At 41.5% G+C, this 18937-nt stretch overlaps 1 protein-coding gene across 4 annotated transcripts in view; it reads right to left on the reverse strand.

Moving 5' to 3' along the window:
- dlgap3 (discs, large homolog-associated protein 3) overlaps positions 1-18937 on the reverse strand; it is a 180125-nt gene that overhangs the window by 20501 nt on the left and 140687 nt on the right. For all 4 annotated transcript variants that reach the window (XM_080863070.1, XM_080863071.1, XM_080863069.1 and 1 more), the window contains exon 3: positions 5410-6566. In XM_080863070.1, the coding sequence (XP_080719196.1) occupies positions 5410-6492 (1083 nt within the window). In that variant the 5' untranslated portion in view covers positions 6493-6566. The remainder of the gene's footprint in view (positions 1-5409; positions 6567-18937) is intronic.

An 18937-nucleotide genomic window follows, 5' to 3' on the forward strand; every position in this document is an offset into this window, starting at 1 on the left:
GAGGACCACTCACTTGGATATGTGTGTTTATATATGTGTGTGTTCACTCGTACACTAACAGCAGCTGTTTTGGCCGAAGGACCTCTCAGCCTTTCATTTTGGTTTTCATTTTTTTGTAAATGCTGTCAGGTGCAGCTTCATATACGAGCATGTGACCAACACCTGCACCCACACACACACATAGCCAAGGCCCCGGGGTTTGGCATCCAGCTGAGTGTGTGTTTTTAAGGTCATCACTTAAAAGATGATTCAGCCTAATCTCGTGATCCCCGTGGCCGTCCACTATCTCTCTCATTTCCTCAAACGCCCCTTTCTCTCCTCTTCTTGCTTTGCCCCTTGGCTACCATCACCTCTTTTATCTCTTTTCTATCCCTGAGCTTGCTTTACTGTCTCTGGGTCCCTCTGCATTCATCTTTTCTAACACTCTTTGTACCTCACCGCTTTGCTCTTCTTTTCATTCCTTTTACTCCATATTCAGCTTTTTTTTCCCCTCGGCCCTCTTTTCTTTTTTAATCATTTCATATCTATCACACACAGGCTGAGGGGAAGGTGAGAGGCTCAGGGAACGGAGAGCATCAGGTTCTGATGCCACACATTGTGATTGGCATTGACGCCATGGGGGAAAGTTTGCACATGTCCCTTTGCCTCTGACCGTAGACTTGCGAAGATTCACTTGCATTTATTGCTCGGTCCTGACTCTTTGCAGGAAACCTGTGTAAGTATTAGCTTGTATGTACATGTTTCCTTTTTTTACACATGGAAATAACATACAGCAGGTAGACTGACCCTGCAACGAGAGAGGGACTGCTGTAGCATACTTGAACTGATTTAAAACTGACCATGTGTTTTATGTTTTAAAACTGAGCATGTGGAAAGTTTTTTTTTCTTGTTTGTTTGTTTGTTTGTTTTGTTTTTGCTTTGTTTTATTATTTGCTTCGAGCCCTGTGTACAGGAGCTGCATGCAAAAAGATCTTTTGTTAAAAGGGTTGGCGTAATAAGCAAATGCTTCAGCTAATACCTTTTGATTAGCCTTGTCTCATGCTTTCTTGCTTTGTGGTAGATCTTTGTTCTGTCTTCACTGAGATATTTGAATGCTAATCAATAAAATCAAATCAAATCAAATCAAATGTTTCCAGGTGCTACAAAAACTACTTAGTCAACGCTTTGTAGAGTGTTTTTCTTAATGTGAACCAACCTACATTTAGCTCTTCACTTTTGACTGTTTGCATAAATCCAGCAGATGTAGAGCCAATTTATACTCAGTCGTAACATGGAGAAATTCAAAGTTTAATCTTGTGTGGAGGAGAGAGGAGGATGAAAGTGAGGCTGTCGATTTATTGACTGACCTAGGTCCTGACCCTCACCTACAGCTACAGGTAGTGACCAAAAGAATAACAAGTTGGACTAGAAAGAAAGATCATATTTTTCACATTGTGGCTGCTCAATTTCAATGCAATTAAATGCAGAACTGAATTTAAAATCCTTCTCTTCACATCCAAAGTTCTGAAAGATCAGCACCCATCGTATCTTAAACACCTCATATTACAATATTACCCCAATAGAGGACTTTGCTGTCACAGTTCAGGCTTACTTGTGGTTCCTAGAGTTTCCAAAATATGAAATAGTACTACTCCTCAGCCTCCTGGGGGATTTTCAGAAATCAGGTCATTGAGAATCGAACTTGTCAGAGATTTTTAGTAGTTGCACCTATAGTACGAATTTCATAATCCTACGAAAGCTCATTCTTGAGTTATCGCATTCACAACATTGGGTGTCCACGCCACTTGCCTGCACGGCAGGGTGACGACAATAGCCCATCAGCCTTTTAAAGCTTAGGGGTAGAAATGTGCAGCTGAGCTATCAGCTACACTATATGGATAGAAGTACAGTGCCACCTAAATATCACACCATAAGAGCTGCTCAGCCATGGAAACCCATGCTGTGAAACACCCGACACACTGTTTTTGTGCTGATGTCCATGTAAGAGGAAGTCTGGAGCTCTGCAGTTAGTGAGTCAGGAGAACGGTGGCAAACTTTGTGTCGACCGCGCTCTGGTCTGACTCACTTGGTTGAATTGCTGCGGTTCCTAAATGTTTTCACCTACAAATATACTAATTACAGTTGATTGTGGAATACCTAGGAGGGAAGATATTTCACAAAGTGGTTTATTACAGTGCTGGCATCCTGTTGAAGCACCACAATCAAATTCAATTAGCACTTTAGAATGAATGATTCTTTCACAAATGTTTGTAAAGGCAGGGTGCTTGGTTTTCCAGACCTGTGGAAATGGGATTTCTTCTTTCGGCTTCTCTTTTATGTCGCCACAGCAGATCATCTCCCACCATCTTGGCCTGTCCCTTGCACTCTCTTTCTTCATGCCAACACTCTGCATGTCTTCCTTCAGTAGAGCACTTCTGTGCATATGGTGACTCAGACCCCTCTGTTGTTGATTCAGCTTCCACTTTGGGTACTTTTAAGATTAGGCCTGAAACTCTCTGATTTTGATAAACTTAAGGTACTATATTGGTTGATCCTGAAACACCTGCATCTGAATTTTCAATAACTTTGTGTCTACTCTCTTCTTCTACTCTCAGGCAGTTTCAATTTGGAGTTGTTGCACCTGTGCTGCTGTTAGTCCTGACATTTCATCCTGGTGAAACAGACCTGAACAGCTTTATATCTGCAGCTCCAGTGAGCTGTCTGCTCTGAAGCCGTGGATCAATCTGGCCTGCCCTGGCACATCTAAACTGGGCACAATTCACTCAACATACTGTCTCTCCGCGCCTCCCCAAACCACCGGTGACACCTGGAGATACGAGAAAAGCTGCAGCAGGGGAAGTTCATTTCGTGTCCTAAGGTGAGAATGTGATGGTAGCCTAAAGCACAGGGTAAACTGTGTGGGGTTTGTCCTCAGAAAAGCACGAACACACAGACGACCCTGCTCTCGCTGTCTCCTCTATCAGCAGACCTCAGCTGTGTCTAAAGGATGAGAGTTGGAAAAACACCAGGGACTCCTGTGGCTACCTGCTGTTTCCGTAGAAACACAGCCTGCATGGCAGCTCTACCTCAACACAGCTGGAGGTTTCTGAGCTCGTGCTTGTGTGTGTGTGTTTGTGTGCGTGCGTGTGCTCTCTGAGATGCCACTGTAACAGCCAATAACAGTCTTTAATTAACCTTTTCTGCCATTTTAGGAGATAAAATGAGTGAACGGGTTCTCTGAAAATTGCATGCGGCAGATTCAAGCTTACAGCGTGTTGACAGGAGGCAGGTAAGCGACTGTTGTAAGGGACAGGTAAATAACACGGTGGGTGAAGATGATTATTGTTTTCTGACTCACAGCAAAATGCCAGGAGAGTCCATCTGGCCTCTTAGGCAGACATTTAACCAAGAAAAAATACTTTTCACTTGATTTTTTTGAAACCTTTATTTAAGAAAAAGGGTTTTTTATGCTTTTGAAAAATTCTTGTTAATTTCCCCATTAATCCAAAGGCTTTACCACAAGGATCTTACCCATCTTTGATTGTATTTTCTTCTTCTAATTTGCTTTCTTGAGCTTTTGAAACAAAAATTGGCTGTGTTGCTATTAAAGGTTTGTTTCTATAGCAGGAAGATGGCATTTTGAGTAACTGAATACCTTTACTTGTGTATTCAACTGGAAAAACCAGGGTCTAAACCAAAATTGTAGGGACAATGGTTGCTTTTCTTTCCTTGAAACAATTAACCTTTGGAGGGACAAAGCCTAAATTAAAATCAATGGGTATTTTACCTCCCCAGCAGTCATCACTCAGTGGGTAAAACTTTAGAAACTTAAGGACGGGCTTGTAGACCTAAACTTTTCTGATTGGCCACTTGAGCAATCAGAAAAGCTCTACAAAGCAGTCTGTCTTTGTCGTCTTTGACAAAGACAAAGATGACAAAGACATCTTACTTTAAGGAGTACCAGAGAGATTGCTGGTTACTACTTTCACACATACACTGTGCACTCACTACTAGATTTCTATGTTATATTTTTTCAGCTCTGCACCTTCCTCACATGGTGGTGAGGTAGTGTCTGCACTTTTTCCTATTTTTTTTTAAACGTTTAGCCAATTAGTACATTAAAGCATAAGCTATAACTGGATAGCCTATAGGTCAAAATTCAGTCTGGTGGTCAATAAGGAGAAAGACAGAAGACAGGCAGCCTATAGGAGAAATGTCAACTTAGCATGTCGGCAAGTGTAAACTGTCAGCATCTGACAGAGCCTACAGTCCTGCCTCCTGGGGAAGATCTTGGTTGTGGTGTAGCAGTGCTAACACTATTAGACCTGGGAAATCTGGAAGTTGGCTTCACTCTCTGACATTGTTTGTGGAAGAAACGTGTGTATTATATTTAACAATTTCCTATAGTTAAGGCTATTTGATGTTCGCCAGAGAAATGCAGAGAAAACGAAATCGTTTGTCACTTATCACCACTGAACCTTGGAACCTTCTGGCAGACTGAGTTTTAACTTTAAAGACATCAAATACTCCAAAGAATGCCATGGGGAGATGCCAATCATGGCAGCATGTTTTCCATTTATTTATATTAAAGCATGTGTTTCATACCTTAAATCATATCTATTGGGGTGTCTAGAACATAACGCATAAAGCATAAAGCAGCAATTAAAAAAACAAAACAAAAGGAATACAGGGTATACTTGTACTGTATATTCTTTGCCTGTGGCAAATTGTTGCCTTGATCTCGTGGACGTGATAATCCATCCATGGAGAATGTAAATGTCCAAGGCTGTCAGATCACTAATCATCTTTAACCTGCCAGCTTCCAAATACAAAGTCTGTATGAAGTCCAATTGAGACAATTTACACGAAAAGCTGGAGGTAGTTTATGCAGTTTTGATGAATTCACAGCGAGTAAGTGGGTAAGCAACACCCTCACTTAAATCAAAGTGTTTCCAGTACTGACATGTGTGTGTGCTACATGTGTTGTTTTCTGATTGTTTCACAGCACTTATGTTCTAAAGCACAGCTATACAAGCCCATACTTCCCCACAAGCCTGTGAGAAGGCACTGCATTGACAGATTTTGTGTTATAACTGAAGAGCAGGCTTCATCTTGTCTAGATGCCCTGCGTCTGTGTGTCTGTACTGGCTGTCAAATATACACATGGAGATGCAACACAGACTGAGAGCAGAGGCAGAAGATGTGAGATGGTCGACACGTTTTTATAAAGTCCCGTACACAATGATAGTTGTCGTTATGGCAGCGGACTAATTAGCCTAATCTTCAAGGGTCTGAGACAGTGGAAACAGAAAAACAAAAGTTCAAGACAATCTTTTCATTCCTTAAAAATAAGTTTTGTTTTTTTTTGCTTAACACCAAACCACATATATATTTGATTACACATTTGCTGATATGTAGGGACAGACACACCTGGAGATAGTGGAAGGTCCTCTCCTTGAGCTTGCTCTCAATGGGCACCAGGGCTTTGTCATAGGCTCCTCCTCTGGTAGAAGGATACACCTCTCTAGCCTGACTCACTGTCATGGCTGACCAGGTGCTCCTCTTCAGGGAGTGACCGTGATGCCCGTGCTGTCCTCCTCCTCCCTCACTCCCCACCAGAGCCATTGTTGTGCAGGCCATGCACTCCCCAGACCCCGGTCCGCCGCCTCGTTCCTTGGGCTTCTTCATGGTGAGCTCCTGAATGGCAGCATCCAGGCTCTCATGTCCTCTGGGATACCCCGGTCTACCCCCACCTACCAAGTAGCTGCTGTCACTGTCGAGGTTGTCATCGGAGCTCCACCAGCCCGCTGTCCGGCTGCGGTGGCGTCTGCCTGACTCATGCCGCGAGTCTCCACTCTTGCTACGTTCTCGAGACTTGTTCCTCCTGGTGGAGCGAGACTGGTGGCCTGAGTAGTGGCCCTCCTCCCCTCCACTCCTGTGGCCCCCACCTCTCTCGCTCCTGTAGTCCCCTCCTCCCCTCGTACCGTTGTACTCCCGTTTGGATGGCGCCTCCAGGGAATGGGACTTGGCAAAGAGGCGCTGCACCGAATTGACCAAGTGGCGTATGCGCGAAGGGCTCTCACTGCGTTGCTCAGCACCCCCACTGGCAGTGCGCTGGTATTGCAGTGTGTGGAAGCCATCATGATGGAAGGGCACCTGCTTCTCAAACTGGTCCATCATGTTTGAGGGCATGCGGTGCATCTTCCCCCCGTGGCCTGAGGATAGGCACTCTTCACAAGAGTCAAATGACTGGAGAGGTGGGTGCTGGTTGGGGTGGGAGCGGGGAAAGGTGCCTCCTCCAGAGTGACTATGGGAGTGTGAGCGGGAGTGGTGCCTCTCCAGCGCCAGGGCCTCAACGGGACCTCCCCCAGGGTAAAAGTGGCCATCGCTGTGACCGTGGTAGTAGTCTCTGCCTGGACCGTCACAGTCATCAGGCGTGCAGTGGCAGGGACCTCCTCCACCACCACCCGAGGAATGCTGAGACATGCTCCGGCTGACATGGTACCCTTTCATAGGCGCCGGGGCATGGTGTGCCGTCCGGGCCGAAAGGGGGCGCTGTGGGCGTGACAGGGCTGCACCTCACTCACCTGGTGAGAAAAACAAGAAATAATGTGAAGACATTTTATTTAAGTGTAGCAAAGGAACAACAATTGCAATGTTGTAGACTGTTTGGATGAGAGTCATTTTTTTTGTCTAATTAGGCCTCTCATACCTGTCAGAAAGGACTAAGACCTCAAAGGGGTGTTTTTTTTATAAAACTTTGAGTACAGGTATAAGGTAAGATTAGAGGCTCACATATGGGAGGTGCAGCGATGGGACATTTGTGGTAGGAAGTAGATTTTGATGATTGATGTCAGGATTATTTTCTTTCTTCTTTTCTTCTTTTTAATGCGTGAATTGAAAGTGAAAACAATGCATTGTTTTTTTTCTGATTAACATTTTTATTGATGTTACACTTCATTTTTTACCTAACCAAAGACAAAACAGAGCAAACGCGAACATTCATCCCGCGGCTGCAATAAGCGGCCGGAGACAGCTTTCCTCTTTTTATTCATCTCTAAGACTGCAGGGCTGATAAATCAAGAATATTAGCCTTTCTTTCTCTCTCAGTGTGTATCTTCAGTTGTTCTTCTCCCTCTATCTAACAGCTTTTGCTCCTCTTTGACATTTATCGTTTTATTCATCTGCCCAGCGCTCCGTGTTATCTGTCGTTTTCTCCATCCAGGCCTGCAGGGAGTCTTTGAGCATTCCTGTGATTTAAAGCCGAGGAAAGCAGGTTGTATATTGATCACCTGCATCCGAATGCAAAGGAGCTAGAGAGTGGCTGCAAGCATCCAAGCATACTGCAGAGGGATTTTGGCAGATGATTACCAAATGAACAGCAACGTGATATCAATGGGACTAGGTGAAAACCAACCCTACTGTTGCCTCGAGAGGATGAAAGTGTAGTGGATGATGGGATCCTCTCCACAAAGCTAATGCAGGACCTGAAACGAGTGTACCTTGTCAAGCAGCAGTAAAACCTAAGTAAAAGTAAACAGAATGTAAACAGGATGAGGGCTATCTCTGGGTTTCCTTTCTCCTCATGACATGGATAACAACTGAGATTACATTCCAAATGTGGTAATCATGTATTTCATTGGACTGGCATTAATTGCTGCTGGTGTAATCACATCCTCTATTAACCACTTCTCCACTAACTATATAATGAATCACGGGCACACAGCCTGTTCATAATGCACACGAGCATTTGCCATCATTTCTAAATTTGATTAAATTGAGATTGAATTACTCGATGCGAGCCAATATCGGGCTGCTCGGCTGGATGGGATTCACTGAGCTCCTGCGAGTGTATTTGCACTTGTGTTTGCTGGCTTTCACGCTGAGATGAGAGATAGGGGACAGATGCTGGGATAATCATTAAATAGAGCGTGGCCTGTTTGCCTTGATTGGCTGAATGAGAGCTGCCACCCAGAAAGCTCACCCACATCTAGCCGTGTCATTGGTGTGGCCGTGACGACGGGCCTCTCCAAGTCAGCGTCCAACCATGGACAGATTTTAGACAGTTGTGCCACCTGGGCGGACCGAGCCACCTCTCATTAACTCTGTGGCTTTATGATCATTTCACTGCCAAAAAATAAAACCTGTAAGCATTTTCCTTTTTGACAAGGTATAAGCAGTGCACAATTCCTACGGGGAAATGTAACAATGCTGCCATTACTGTGCAATACTCTGCATGTTGCAGTGAAAACAACAAAAGCCCAGAAGCTAATAATGACAGTAAAGTCAGTAGCTGTGACATTATGAATTATTATCATCTTCCTTTTGTCGTTCTATCCCTCATTCCATGGTTGTGTGTTTGTGTTGCTTCCAGCAGGTGTGTTTTGATGATTTTTAAAAATCAGGTGGCAAATGGTGACCCCTTAAAAATACTTGAAAATTTTGATAGTGGGTAGATCTTGTGTCTCCATAAACATGAATTAGAAGATGGGACTGCCCTATAACAACACAGTAGTAATGCTGAAGCACAAGATTTAACCTCAAGGTAATTGAGCTGACAAAATGCACTCTGGTTATGTTAATTTCTAGTCTTTCAGCTAAACTAGTAATAAAAAAAAGTGGTGTTTTAGATCCCATTATTAACACAAACATTTCAGTCCAAACCGATATAGTTTGGATTATTCAACATTATATAACCACAGTTAAAAAGATTAATCGAGAAGGAGAACTACTAATACGACCATACAGTCAAGATAGTATCTATCTTGGTTGAACAATGGGACGGTCTAAGGATCTCAGTGAACATTTAAGAAGGAGAATGATAGACTCACATAAGCTTGTAAGGTCTCTTGGAGTGATTTCAAAACAACTGCAGATTCCAGGATTATCATTACAAGCAATTCTATGTAGGTACAAGTTATTCAGATATATCTCCAGTCTGCCAAGGACTGGAAGAAGACCTAAACTGTCACCCTCAAATGAGAGGAAATTGGTTAGGATGTTCAAGAACAACCCAGGAGCTGTTTACCCTGATTGTTTGCATGTTTGGAGGCTTTCAGACCTAAGAACACTGTACCAACAGTCAAGCATGGCGGCAGTAGGATCATGGGCTGGGGCTGTTTAGCTGCCAGTGGTACCTGTACATTGCACGAAAGAACAATGAAGAAAGAGGACTTCCTTCTTCAAATTCTTCAACCTCACCTCAAGTCAACAGCTAGATGATTGAAACCTGGACACAATTGGGTGCCTCTACTGGCCAATACTCCTTTTGTTTGAAATGCAGAAAGCAGACTAACCTTAAGCTTCTTGGTCTGGTCCAAAAACCAAAAAGTTTAAATGAACATTAACAATTGAAGCAATGTTCGGATAATATAGCAGCTAGCATTGGGTATTAGTAAGGCCCCAGTAAAACAGGCTTGGAGACTCGTTAGCAACCATTGGTCTCCCTAACCGACTGTGAGTGATTGCTGAGAGCTGCTGTGAAATCGATTGCTAAGCTGTCACACAGGCCTAAAGACCAATCAACGATCCCATCGTGAAAACCTTGAGAATGACGGTAGCACCATCATTATCTACTATGTCATCACTCTGTGATAAAATGGAGGCTAACATAGCATTTAGACGCAAACGCATTGGTAGTGCTGTTGGAGCTTGAACACAAACATCAATTTCTTCTGTCATAAGTATACAGGTCAGATAACATCAAGGATCTCTTGTGTATTCTGTTTTACATATAAAAATGAATGTTGATATTTCATGTTTTAACAGCGATTCAACGTTGAATCTGAATTCAATATCAAATAACTTATTGAGAAAGATATTTTATGCAGTGTGTTGTACTAGCAGACTGCAAAGTGAGCACCACCACTCTGCCTGAAGGAGTAAATTAAACCCTGTTCTGTTTATTATGAAGTCTTTGGCTTTGGAGCAAGCTGCTGGCTGGGAGCTGTCAATCACAATGACACACACACACACTGAACATGTGGCTGTGCACACACACACACATACACACACCAAAAGGAAACATATGCACACACAGACCGCTAAGATAGTAAGGTATGAAAGACACATCTGAACTTTGGCTGTCACTTTCTCTTTCACTTCTTCTCTCTCTCTTCTCAGTCTCTCTTTCTGACCTACTTCCATCCATCCTCCAGTCATGTCTCCTCCTCCCCAGCTCCTTGTTTTTTCTTCTTCATTTTTTAAACTTGTCAGTATGTCTGGCCCTCTGCATGCCAGCACTATGTGTTGAGTTAATTACAAAGTTTGTTTCCATTCTTCATCTCATGGCCTCTGCCATCCATCAGTGTTCTCTTCTGTGCATGTCTTCTGAGATAACTGAGGTATTATAGCATTATTTACACAAATGTTACACAACAAATACAAAAGAGTTTCAAGGTGCTTCTTTAGTTCTATCGCAGCCTTGTTCTCCATTATTTCTACAAAGTGTTTTCAACACTATTTAAAGTGATTCTATGCACTTTCCCCTTTTCCCCCCGTTTGTCTTTACCAGCTGAGACATCATGATAGCTTTTATTTTCTTTTTTTGCATGCGTGTATGTTTTGATGACACAACGTTTAAGCCACAGTATAGCTGTAACTTACAGTGTAGCCTGGAGTGTACTTTACCTGAAATGTAACTACATGTTGCGAGCACGCAGAGCTAAACAGCTGTGATTGATCTGCTTCACAGAAGCATGCCTTGTAAACACAGTATATTGATTAGCAGAGGGAAAACGCCTAGCTGAAACAAACTGTAAAAGGCTCTAATTGCATCTACATTGCCCACAATGCCAATGCCATAGCTACTATTCTGTCAGAGTTGCCACGTTTCTTGTTTTTATATCCCTGACAGCAAGTGAATAGTTTCCAGTCTGACATGAAATCTTCTGTCTTTGAGTAAAAGTAAAAGTGAACATGATCAGCTCAGGTTCACTCCTGATGGACTGAAAGCAACACCACAGAAATGCAAACAATAACAAAGTCAATACGGTAGTGACTCAACCCAGGGCTGCAAATAAAGGTTTTTTTGACGGCTGTTCTGTCTGTTTGTGGACTGTTTTTGTCACTGGGGCAGGATCGCCAAAACTTTTTAGGGGACTACTTCAGATGAAAACAAAGGTTGAACTTGAAAATAGGGACAGGCACTGGGACCATTGCACCCTTTCCCAACTTTTTGTCTCACACTTGTAACTTTAAATTTGACCTATAGCTGTTTTCTTTTCTTTTTTTTAAGTCTCTGATGGATTGGATCGTAGAACCGGATGGCAGGGCAGCTGGTGCGATGGTTTCTAGTTTGTGTTTTCCTTCAGTAATTCTATTACTGTTTGGTAACCTTCCCCCTCCTTTCAGCGTAGGCAGAAATATTCAGTAACTGCTCAGTTGGAGCCGTACAACACGCTGCTATTGTTTAACACTGCTTGGCATCGAAGTGATTGTTACAGAGGCTTTAGTCTGGAGCTGTTTCATTTTAAATATTCATGCGCTCATGCCAGCTGCTCTGACCCACTTTGCTAACAGCTGAGTCTGCCCGCTCTCCACTGTGTCCGTAGCTAGTAGGTCAAAGGGTGTTTCAAATCAGTGAAATGTAAAATTTAACACCTGGAAAAGTCTAATTGATAAATGTTTTTTTCTTTTAACTATGATTTTTTATTGCTTGTCTGAAGGCAAGGTAGCTCAAAAACATCATAGGAGATTTTCATCAAGATTAGTGGGGAGACAGATTTTGTTTCAAAGAAAAGACTTTCCTTAGACTGAGATGGCAAACCAGTTGTAGGCAGGAAAAAATATAGCTGCATGATATATGCCCACTTCTAATCAGTCATCAGCATCTACAGCGTGGCTGGAATTGTTTCCACTGTGAGTCTGTATGTGAGTTATCATGGCAAAATACGGCTGTGTCACATGAGGAAACAGAAGAAAAAAGAGGAAATCAGGATGCACAAAGTACAGAGGAACAGAGGAACTGGGGGAGAGAACAAGAGGAAAACACTTAAGAGCAACATACAATCACAAATCCCCCAAAAAGTTGGGCTGCTGTGTAAAATGTAAATAAAGACAAAATGCAATGAACTGCAAATCCCATGAACCAATATATTATTCAGAAATGAAATAGTTAAGCTTGGAAAAAAAAGTAGTTTTGAATTTAATGGCATCAACGCATTTAAAAAAAAAAAAAAGGGACAGGGCCATTTTACCATTGTGCAGCTACTTGTTTGCAGGTTGGCAACAAGACATTTGGTTGTTTAGGAAGAGGGGGGAGTTTTAGGAGTGGCGGCGAGAGAGAGAGAGACAGCAGAAAAAGAGAGAGAGAGAGCGAGTTTTGAGATGTGAGAGATTTGTGACGTTTAGCGTGTTTGGAGTGTGTAGTTAATGTGTTTTCTTTTGTAGTTAGTGTGTAGTGTTGTGGATAGTTTTGTGTTGTGTGTCAGAGCAATGAGGTGACTGCTGTCTCCAGGTAGAGAACAGGAGTGCACAGGCTGTGATGTTCTCCTTTATAGTGGACAGAAATGTTTGGAGTGACACAAATAATTTGTGTGGGATCTTATTTAATGCAGAACAGCTGATTGTTATGTAAATAGTTTGAAATGGTTATAACAAAGGGTAAAAGGTAAATGGCTGCAAATAACTTTGTTTGCAAAACACGTGCATATGATTTTAAAATTGAAGATTTAGATCAATTGTGTTAATACAGTATGTCAAAATGAACACATGAATGTAAATTCAGACACGTGAGGCTGTGCTGAAAAGAATGATACCAAACAAGGCAAAGTAAATAGTTTTTAAAGGTGAAATGTAGAGGAAACATCAAAAGTAGTTAAAAATTGCCAATTATACCCTGGACCCCAGAGGGTTAAACACTTTTTTTTAAAGTAATGCAATAGTTACTTTTCAAGTAATTAATAAATTTTAGAGTCTTGTAACTCAGTTACTAACTCAGTTACTTTTTGAAGAAGTAACTAGTAACTATAATTAATTACTTTTTCAAAGTAACTTGCCCAACACGCAAAAACATGTAAATTTTAAAGTCATTTAGTCTCATCTGCATATATCATGAATTAACAGTTTTATATATTTCTCCCCATATGTTTTTCTACAGACAGTAGCTTAATGGGGGACAATAGCAGACAATCATTTGGACAAGGCAGGCACAACCTTGGCTTTCACTAAAATGGGCTAACGCTGTGAGGCAGTGGGTATTGTGTGCCTGAATACTGGCTTTGTTTGAATGCAGATACAATGAACCAAGCTAGAACGTGGTCCGAGGCAGATACGTCGACCCATTTAAGAAAACGAGGTGAACTTGCATAGAATGCTTATAGAATTGTAGTCAAACAATAGGAAAGTTTTTGCTAGTTTGGTGTCTGCCCATATGTGCTGGTACTTCAAAGATACTATTAACCACAGGCACTCTGAAAGCCCATAATGGCAAGTGGGACAGACAATAGTGAAATGTATGACTATGGGAATAGGAAATAATAGAGGATTGGCTCAGCTATGTGTTGGCATGCACTTCCTTTTTTTCAAGCCAGAGACATGCATGCTGGGAAACTGGCAGAAGGACTGATTTGCTCTTCTCAGCTTTTAGCCATGAATGATCTATTTTCATTTTTCCACTGTCTTTCTCCGATATGCACACAACCACACCACACACTCGCTCACACACACACACACACACACACACACACACACACACACACACACACACACACACACACTGTTCTCTGGCAGCTGAGTAACTGCTGTAGCTAACCCATCATGATCCAGAAGGAATCAGGGATGATGGGAAAGATTGAAAATTTCAAGGATGACCTGGAGAAGAGGACCCATAAAAAAAACACAACTACAGAGCCAAGTTGACCTACTGCAGTTCATTATCTCTGTGCATACAGACTGGAGAGCACAGGTGGGTAAAAAGGGTGTGAAATTTTAAGAAAAATAAGGAAAAAAAATGTGTATATAATGGCTGTATTTGCAAGTTTGCAAGGCGCTGTAGACTTTTCAGTGGGAAGTGGCAGAAGCTAATATATAAACATGGCGGTGCTGAAAGGTAGGTTGCACATTCGCATGAATGTGTGCCCACATACACACTCTAGATGCTGAAATAGTTGTTGGTGAAGGCAGCGGACAATTGAGTGGTGCTGGAAATGCCTATGAGGGACAATAAAGAGTGAGAAGGGAGAAGAGATGTAGCAAGAAAAACAGAAGGGTAATGCTAGAATGAGAGGCAGAGGGAATATGACAGTGGATGTGTGTGCGTAAGACAGAGAGATGATGGTCACAACACAGGGGAAATATGCTCCCATCATAAGGGCAAAATTGAAGAGTGCCTAGGGGGCAATTCCTCTATTGCGCTCTCTCCGTCTCCTCCTCCTCTTGCCCTGTTTTCCCATCTCTCGTCTTTCCCATATTCCCTTGCACAAACCTGTGTTCTCCTTTTATTCTTCTACTCCGGTCTCTCAGAATAGGTTGGCAGAAAATGTTCAACAAAACCAACACCATTAGTTTAAAGGAGGTGCAGGGTTAGCACGATTTTTCTTTTAAAGCTACCTGAGGGATGTCTCTGTGGTGGAAGTCTAGAATATATTATCACAGATATACATCTCTGGAAGTCAAAGACAATTCTAAGAGATATGCAATCATCTGAATTTTCCATGGATGCAACATGGTGCTATGAAAACATCAAGTGTTCTGACACAATTGGTAGTTTTCATTGCCCTTTGCACACTCCAGTGACCCATATTAGGATTGTGCTATTTTGCATGCATGAATCTGTCCACTTTGGTCAATTCAAGGCACCAAAACAGTTTGGTACAAGGAGATACTCTGTCCATGACTAAGCAAGGTTACAAATAAATATAAGAACAGCATGCTGAATAGTTATTATATATTTAATGGTCTTCTCATTGAAGGTTGAAAGTATCCTTATCAATATATCCAAGGCAATAGTGGCTCACATAACTACTCATTACAACCAAATTATACAGGAGAGCATCTGTAAATGTGCAGGACATTGAGCCTTGAAGCATATGGGCTACAGCAGCAGAAGACCACACCAGGTGGCACCTCTGTAAGCTAACAGCAGGAAACAGGCTTTGTGTAGGCTCACCGAAACTAGAAAATAGAAGTTTAGAAAAATGTAGCCTGGTCTAATGAGTCTCAAGTTCTGCTGCAGCATTTGATGTAACCAAAATGAAAGCATGGCTCCATCCTGCCTTATATTAATGGTACAGGCTGAGAGTGGCGCTGTGATGGTGTGGGGGAGATTTTCTTGGCATGCTTTAGGTGCCTCAGTACCATCAGAGCATTGTTATTGACCATATTCATCCCTTTCTGACCACAACATATCCATCCTCTGATGTCTGCTTCCAGCAGGATAACTTTTGGTATCAAAAACATGAAATCATCTTGAACTGGTGATTAAGATTGATTAAGCTTTTACAATCCAGAGGAGTGCTGTGGCTTGAGGTCCCCAGATCTGGTGACCTCAACAATCACCAGATCTTAATCTTAAAAACCACCTTTTGGATTTGGAGGAACAGGAGATTCATATCATGTTCAAATTGGTTCTTAACCTAAGAAAAATGGGAAACACTGCATCATAACATGCTAGCAAGCAGGTTGAGTTTGGATTTTTCTTATTAATATTAAACACCCACTGCATCACAAAGAATGCAGACAAAATTTAGACTGTGCACTTGAGTATGCAGAGCAGTGCAGATCTGACGGTGAACACTGTTCTTTTCCTCAACTGACAGTTCAGCAGTTAAACACAGATTTTAAGTTTATACTCTGGAGTTTTTATGTAGTTTAGCAGCCCTTTTCTTGCATGTATCCTGCTCTCCAGCTGAGATCTTGGAATTCAGTGTCTCAGTATCTGACAGATCATTTATATTGACTTATATCGCAGACCCCCATGAGAACATATCGATTCTGCTTCCCCTTCCTCTTCACGATCTGAAGATTTCCTGAGAGAGACACATGCATGAAACAGACACTTATACTGTATTATTTCTCTATTACTGTGTTACTCATATCCTCATTCCATCTACATAGTTAGACACTCTAATTTGCTCTTGGTCAGATCGTGCCGGTCTTTTGTAAATTTAACTGCCTGTCTGTGTACTTACATTTGCACATTGTTAGTGCATCACCTGGAAAACTTCCATTCCTATCTGTGCTATTTTTGATTGCAATGCAATGCTAATTAGCCCCACTTAGCCCTTAATTGTCCATTATAAGGCAATGAACTTCCCACTTACTTTAACAGCCTCTTGAAATCCACTGTAACGAAAATCCCACTATTAGCTGTAATGCATCTTCTACGCTTAGAAATGTTTTTAAACTTTAACATTAATACCAATGGAATCTAGAGCAGGCAAGAAGAATATGTAGAACTCAATACAATGCTTTTGATAAGCACTTGCATCCGACCAGTGTTGACTGTTGACAGAAGTCTGTAACCCAAAGTGGCCCATAGTGTCAGAGCTCCTGGTATGCTGAAAGACTGAGGGGCACACAAATAACTTCACACTAATTCCATCTGTGCTTCTCATAAATACACAGTTAGTTTTTTATTTAACTGATGGTAATTTTTTTCTTTAATGAACACTTTAATCTTCATGAAAACTGTATGTGTGAGAGGACATCCTTCATGATTTAATGCATCTTTAAGACAATCGGTTGCCTGTTTACGTACAAATTATTTTAAAAACCTAATGCAGTTGGACTTCCTGAATTTTCTGTGACTGTCAAGACTTTTGGAGAATTTGAACACCAGCTAACTTATTCTTCATTTTCTTCTCGCCACCCTTTCAACCTTAAATATAAAAACATCAAATTGATAATGTCAAAATGCACTCCTCTCCTCTGACCATCTCATCTAACATCTATTAGTCTGATTCAGTGAGCGCGATAAACCCCCCCCCCCACACACACACACATTTAGCATTGAGCTGTATGTTTATGCCACTGAAAACGGCCTGAGAGAGCTTCTGACTGTGACTTAATGAGAAGGAAAATACCAACACCACTTAGCAGAGTGCTGCTCACTTGTAATTGGCCTTCATTTTCCCTCTCTGCCTCAGATAACATGTGAGGACATGAATGGGTGTATTAGATGGGGATAAACAGGGATCACAGGTGATGAAAGAACAATGTAACAGGCTCGTTCAAAAATCCGCCGTCAGACATCAGGGGTTAACCCTCTGATGGTGAGTCCTTCGATACCGACATGCACGCGATGTAGCTAGAGGCTAAGGCCATGATTATACTTTCCATGTCCGCCAGCCTGCCTGGGTCAGAGTGACATAAATTTTGTCATCAGACAGAGAATGTGTGGACATCCATGTGCTTGCCAGATTTTTGTGACTTTACATCATAGTGCAAGAACTGAGCATGAGCCCCAGGCGACGGACTTCAGGTGGTCTTCAAAGAAGATAACAGGAATGTCTAGTCGGCCATTGTGTCTCCATCTGTCCACAACAGAGTATAATCAAGGCTTAGGTGTCCCTCCCTCCTTCCTTAAGGTATAAAAAGGGAGTACCTGAAATCAATATTTTTTTTAAGTTGAAAGATGGGTGTGGTACGAGACCACATGAGGGGCTCCCACATTGGATTTCATATTTCACCCCCACCTACTTATTACATTCCCCCCCTTTCCTTTTTTTGTTTCCTCCTTATTTCTCCTCTGCGTCTTTAACCTCCTTTTCTCAGCTGTTACCTCGTCACTTTACAAATATCTTTCTTTCTTTTTACCTCCACCTCACTTTTTGTTTCTGCCACTCTCTCTATGGATTGCTTCTCTTTCTTTTCCCCCATGAGTACCTTGAGCCGCTTGTGTTGTTTTACAAACTCTCTTGACAAAAAATCAAAGGTAGATGCACAGACCGAGGCTTAGAAATGAATTAAGTCACACACCAATGGCAGCTATTATGTTTTCACAGTGTCATAAAGAACAAAAGCCTTTGAATTGTTTTTTAAACCTTTTAAAGACATCTTCGGTTTGTTTTTTTGTTTTTTTTTATCTTGAGTGTGTTATTTAACTTCTTTCGTAGCAAAAAGTCCTTCAAGAAGCTATCTTCACAAGTCCTTGTGAACGGCCTCAGAATACATATTTGGGCACTTTTTATAATAATACCAGAACTAACTTAAACTTAATTGTTTATTGGGATACAATGAACAATCATAAAATTCTAACAGTCAAATCTGATAAAAAAAAAACCTCTTAAAAGTTTGCTGATTTTTCTCCAAAATAGATTTTAAGTTTGACTCATTTTGGGGGTTTTTTCCCCCCTAAATTTGGGATTTGTGGAGTGCCATGTCTCTCTTTTGTAGCATCTTATGAAACAAGGTAAAGAATGAACTTTAATTCTGAACTGCCATTATAAACTGGCAGGAACAATTTGCTCTTCCCAGCTTTTTGACACAAATTAACTCTTTCATTTCTCACTCTCCTTATCTCACACGCACAGACATAAACACAGTTTTCTGACACATAGAAGTCCTTCTTATGCAAATTTTGAATATCTACATTTCCCTGACTAATGACAAAAATAACATCTGCTCTGGATGATTACGTGATCTGATCAAAATGCTCCAGAAATTCTTTTACATGCAACTTGCACTCACTTTGTTCTACATTTTCTGAGATAGAAAAAAAGAAATGTAAGTTATTATATGAAAAAATACAAATAAAAATCCAACTGCTTATGATGTTCTGGGCTTATTTGACTGACAGGTGAGTAGGGATGGGTATCGTTTAGGTTTTATCTGATACCAGTACCGGTACTTTTGAAACGGTGCCAGTGCTTAAACGGTGCTCGAACCGGTGCTTAAAGAATGGAGAACACACACTTTGTCCAAAAACCTCTCATGTTTAGCTGTTTTTTTGTAAAAAGATAACAATGTTAGCCTTTTCTGCAGCTATGGGGCATATATGGTATCACTCTTGGCTGGA

Source organism: Rhamphochromis sp. 'chilingali' (genome assembly GCF_963969265.1).
Source record: "Rhamphochromis sp. 'chilingali' genome assembly, chromosome: 17".
Classification (NCBI taxonomy): Eukaryota; Metazoa; Chordata; class Actinopteri; order Cichliformes; family Cichlidae; genus Rhamphochromis; species Rhamphochromis sp. 'chilingali'.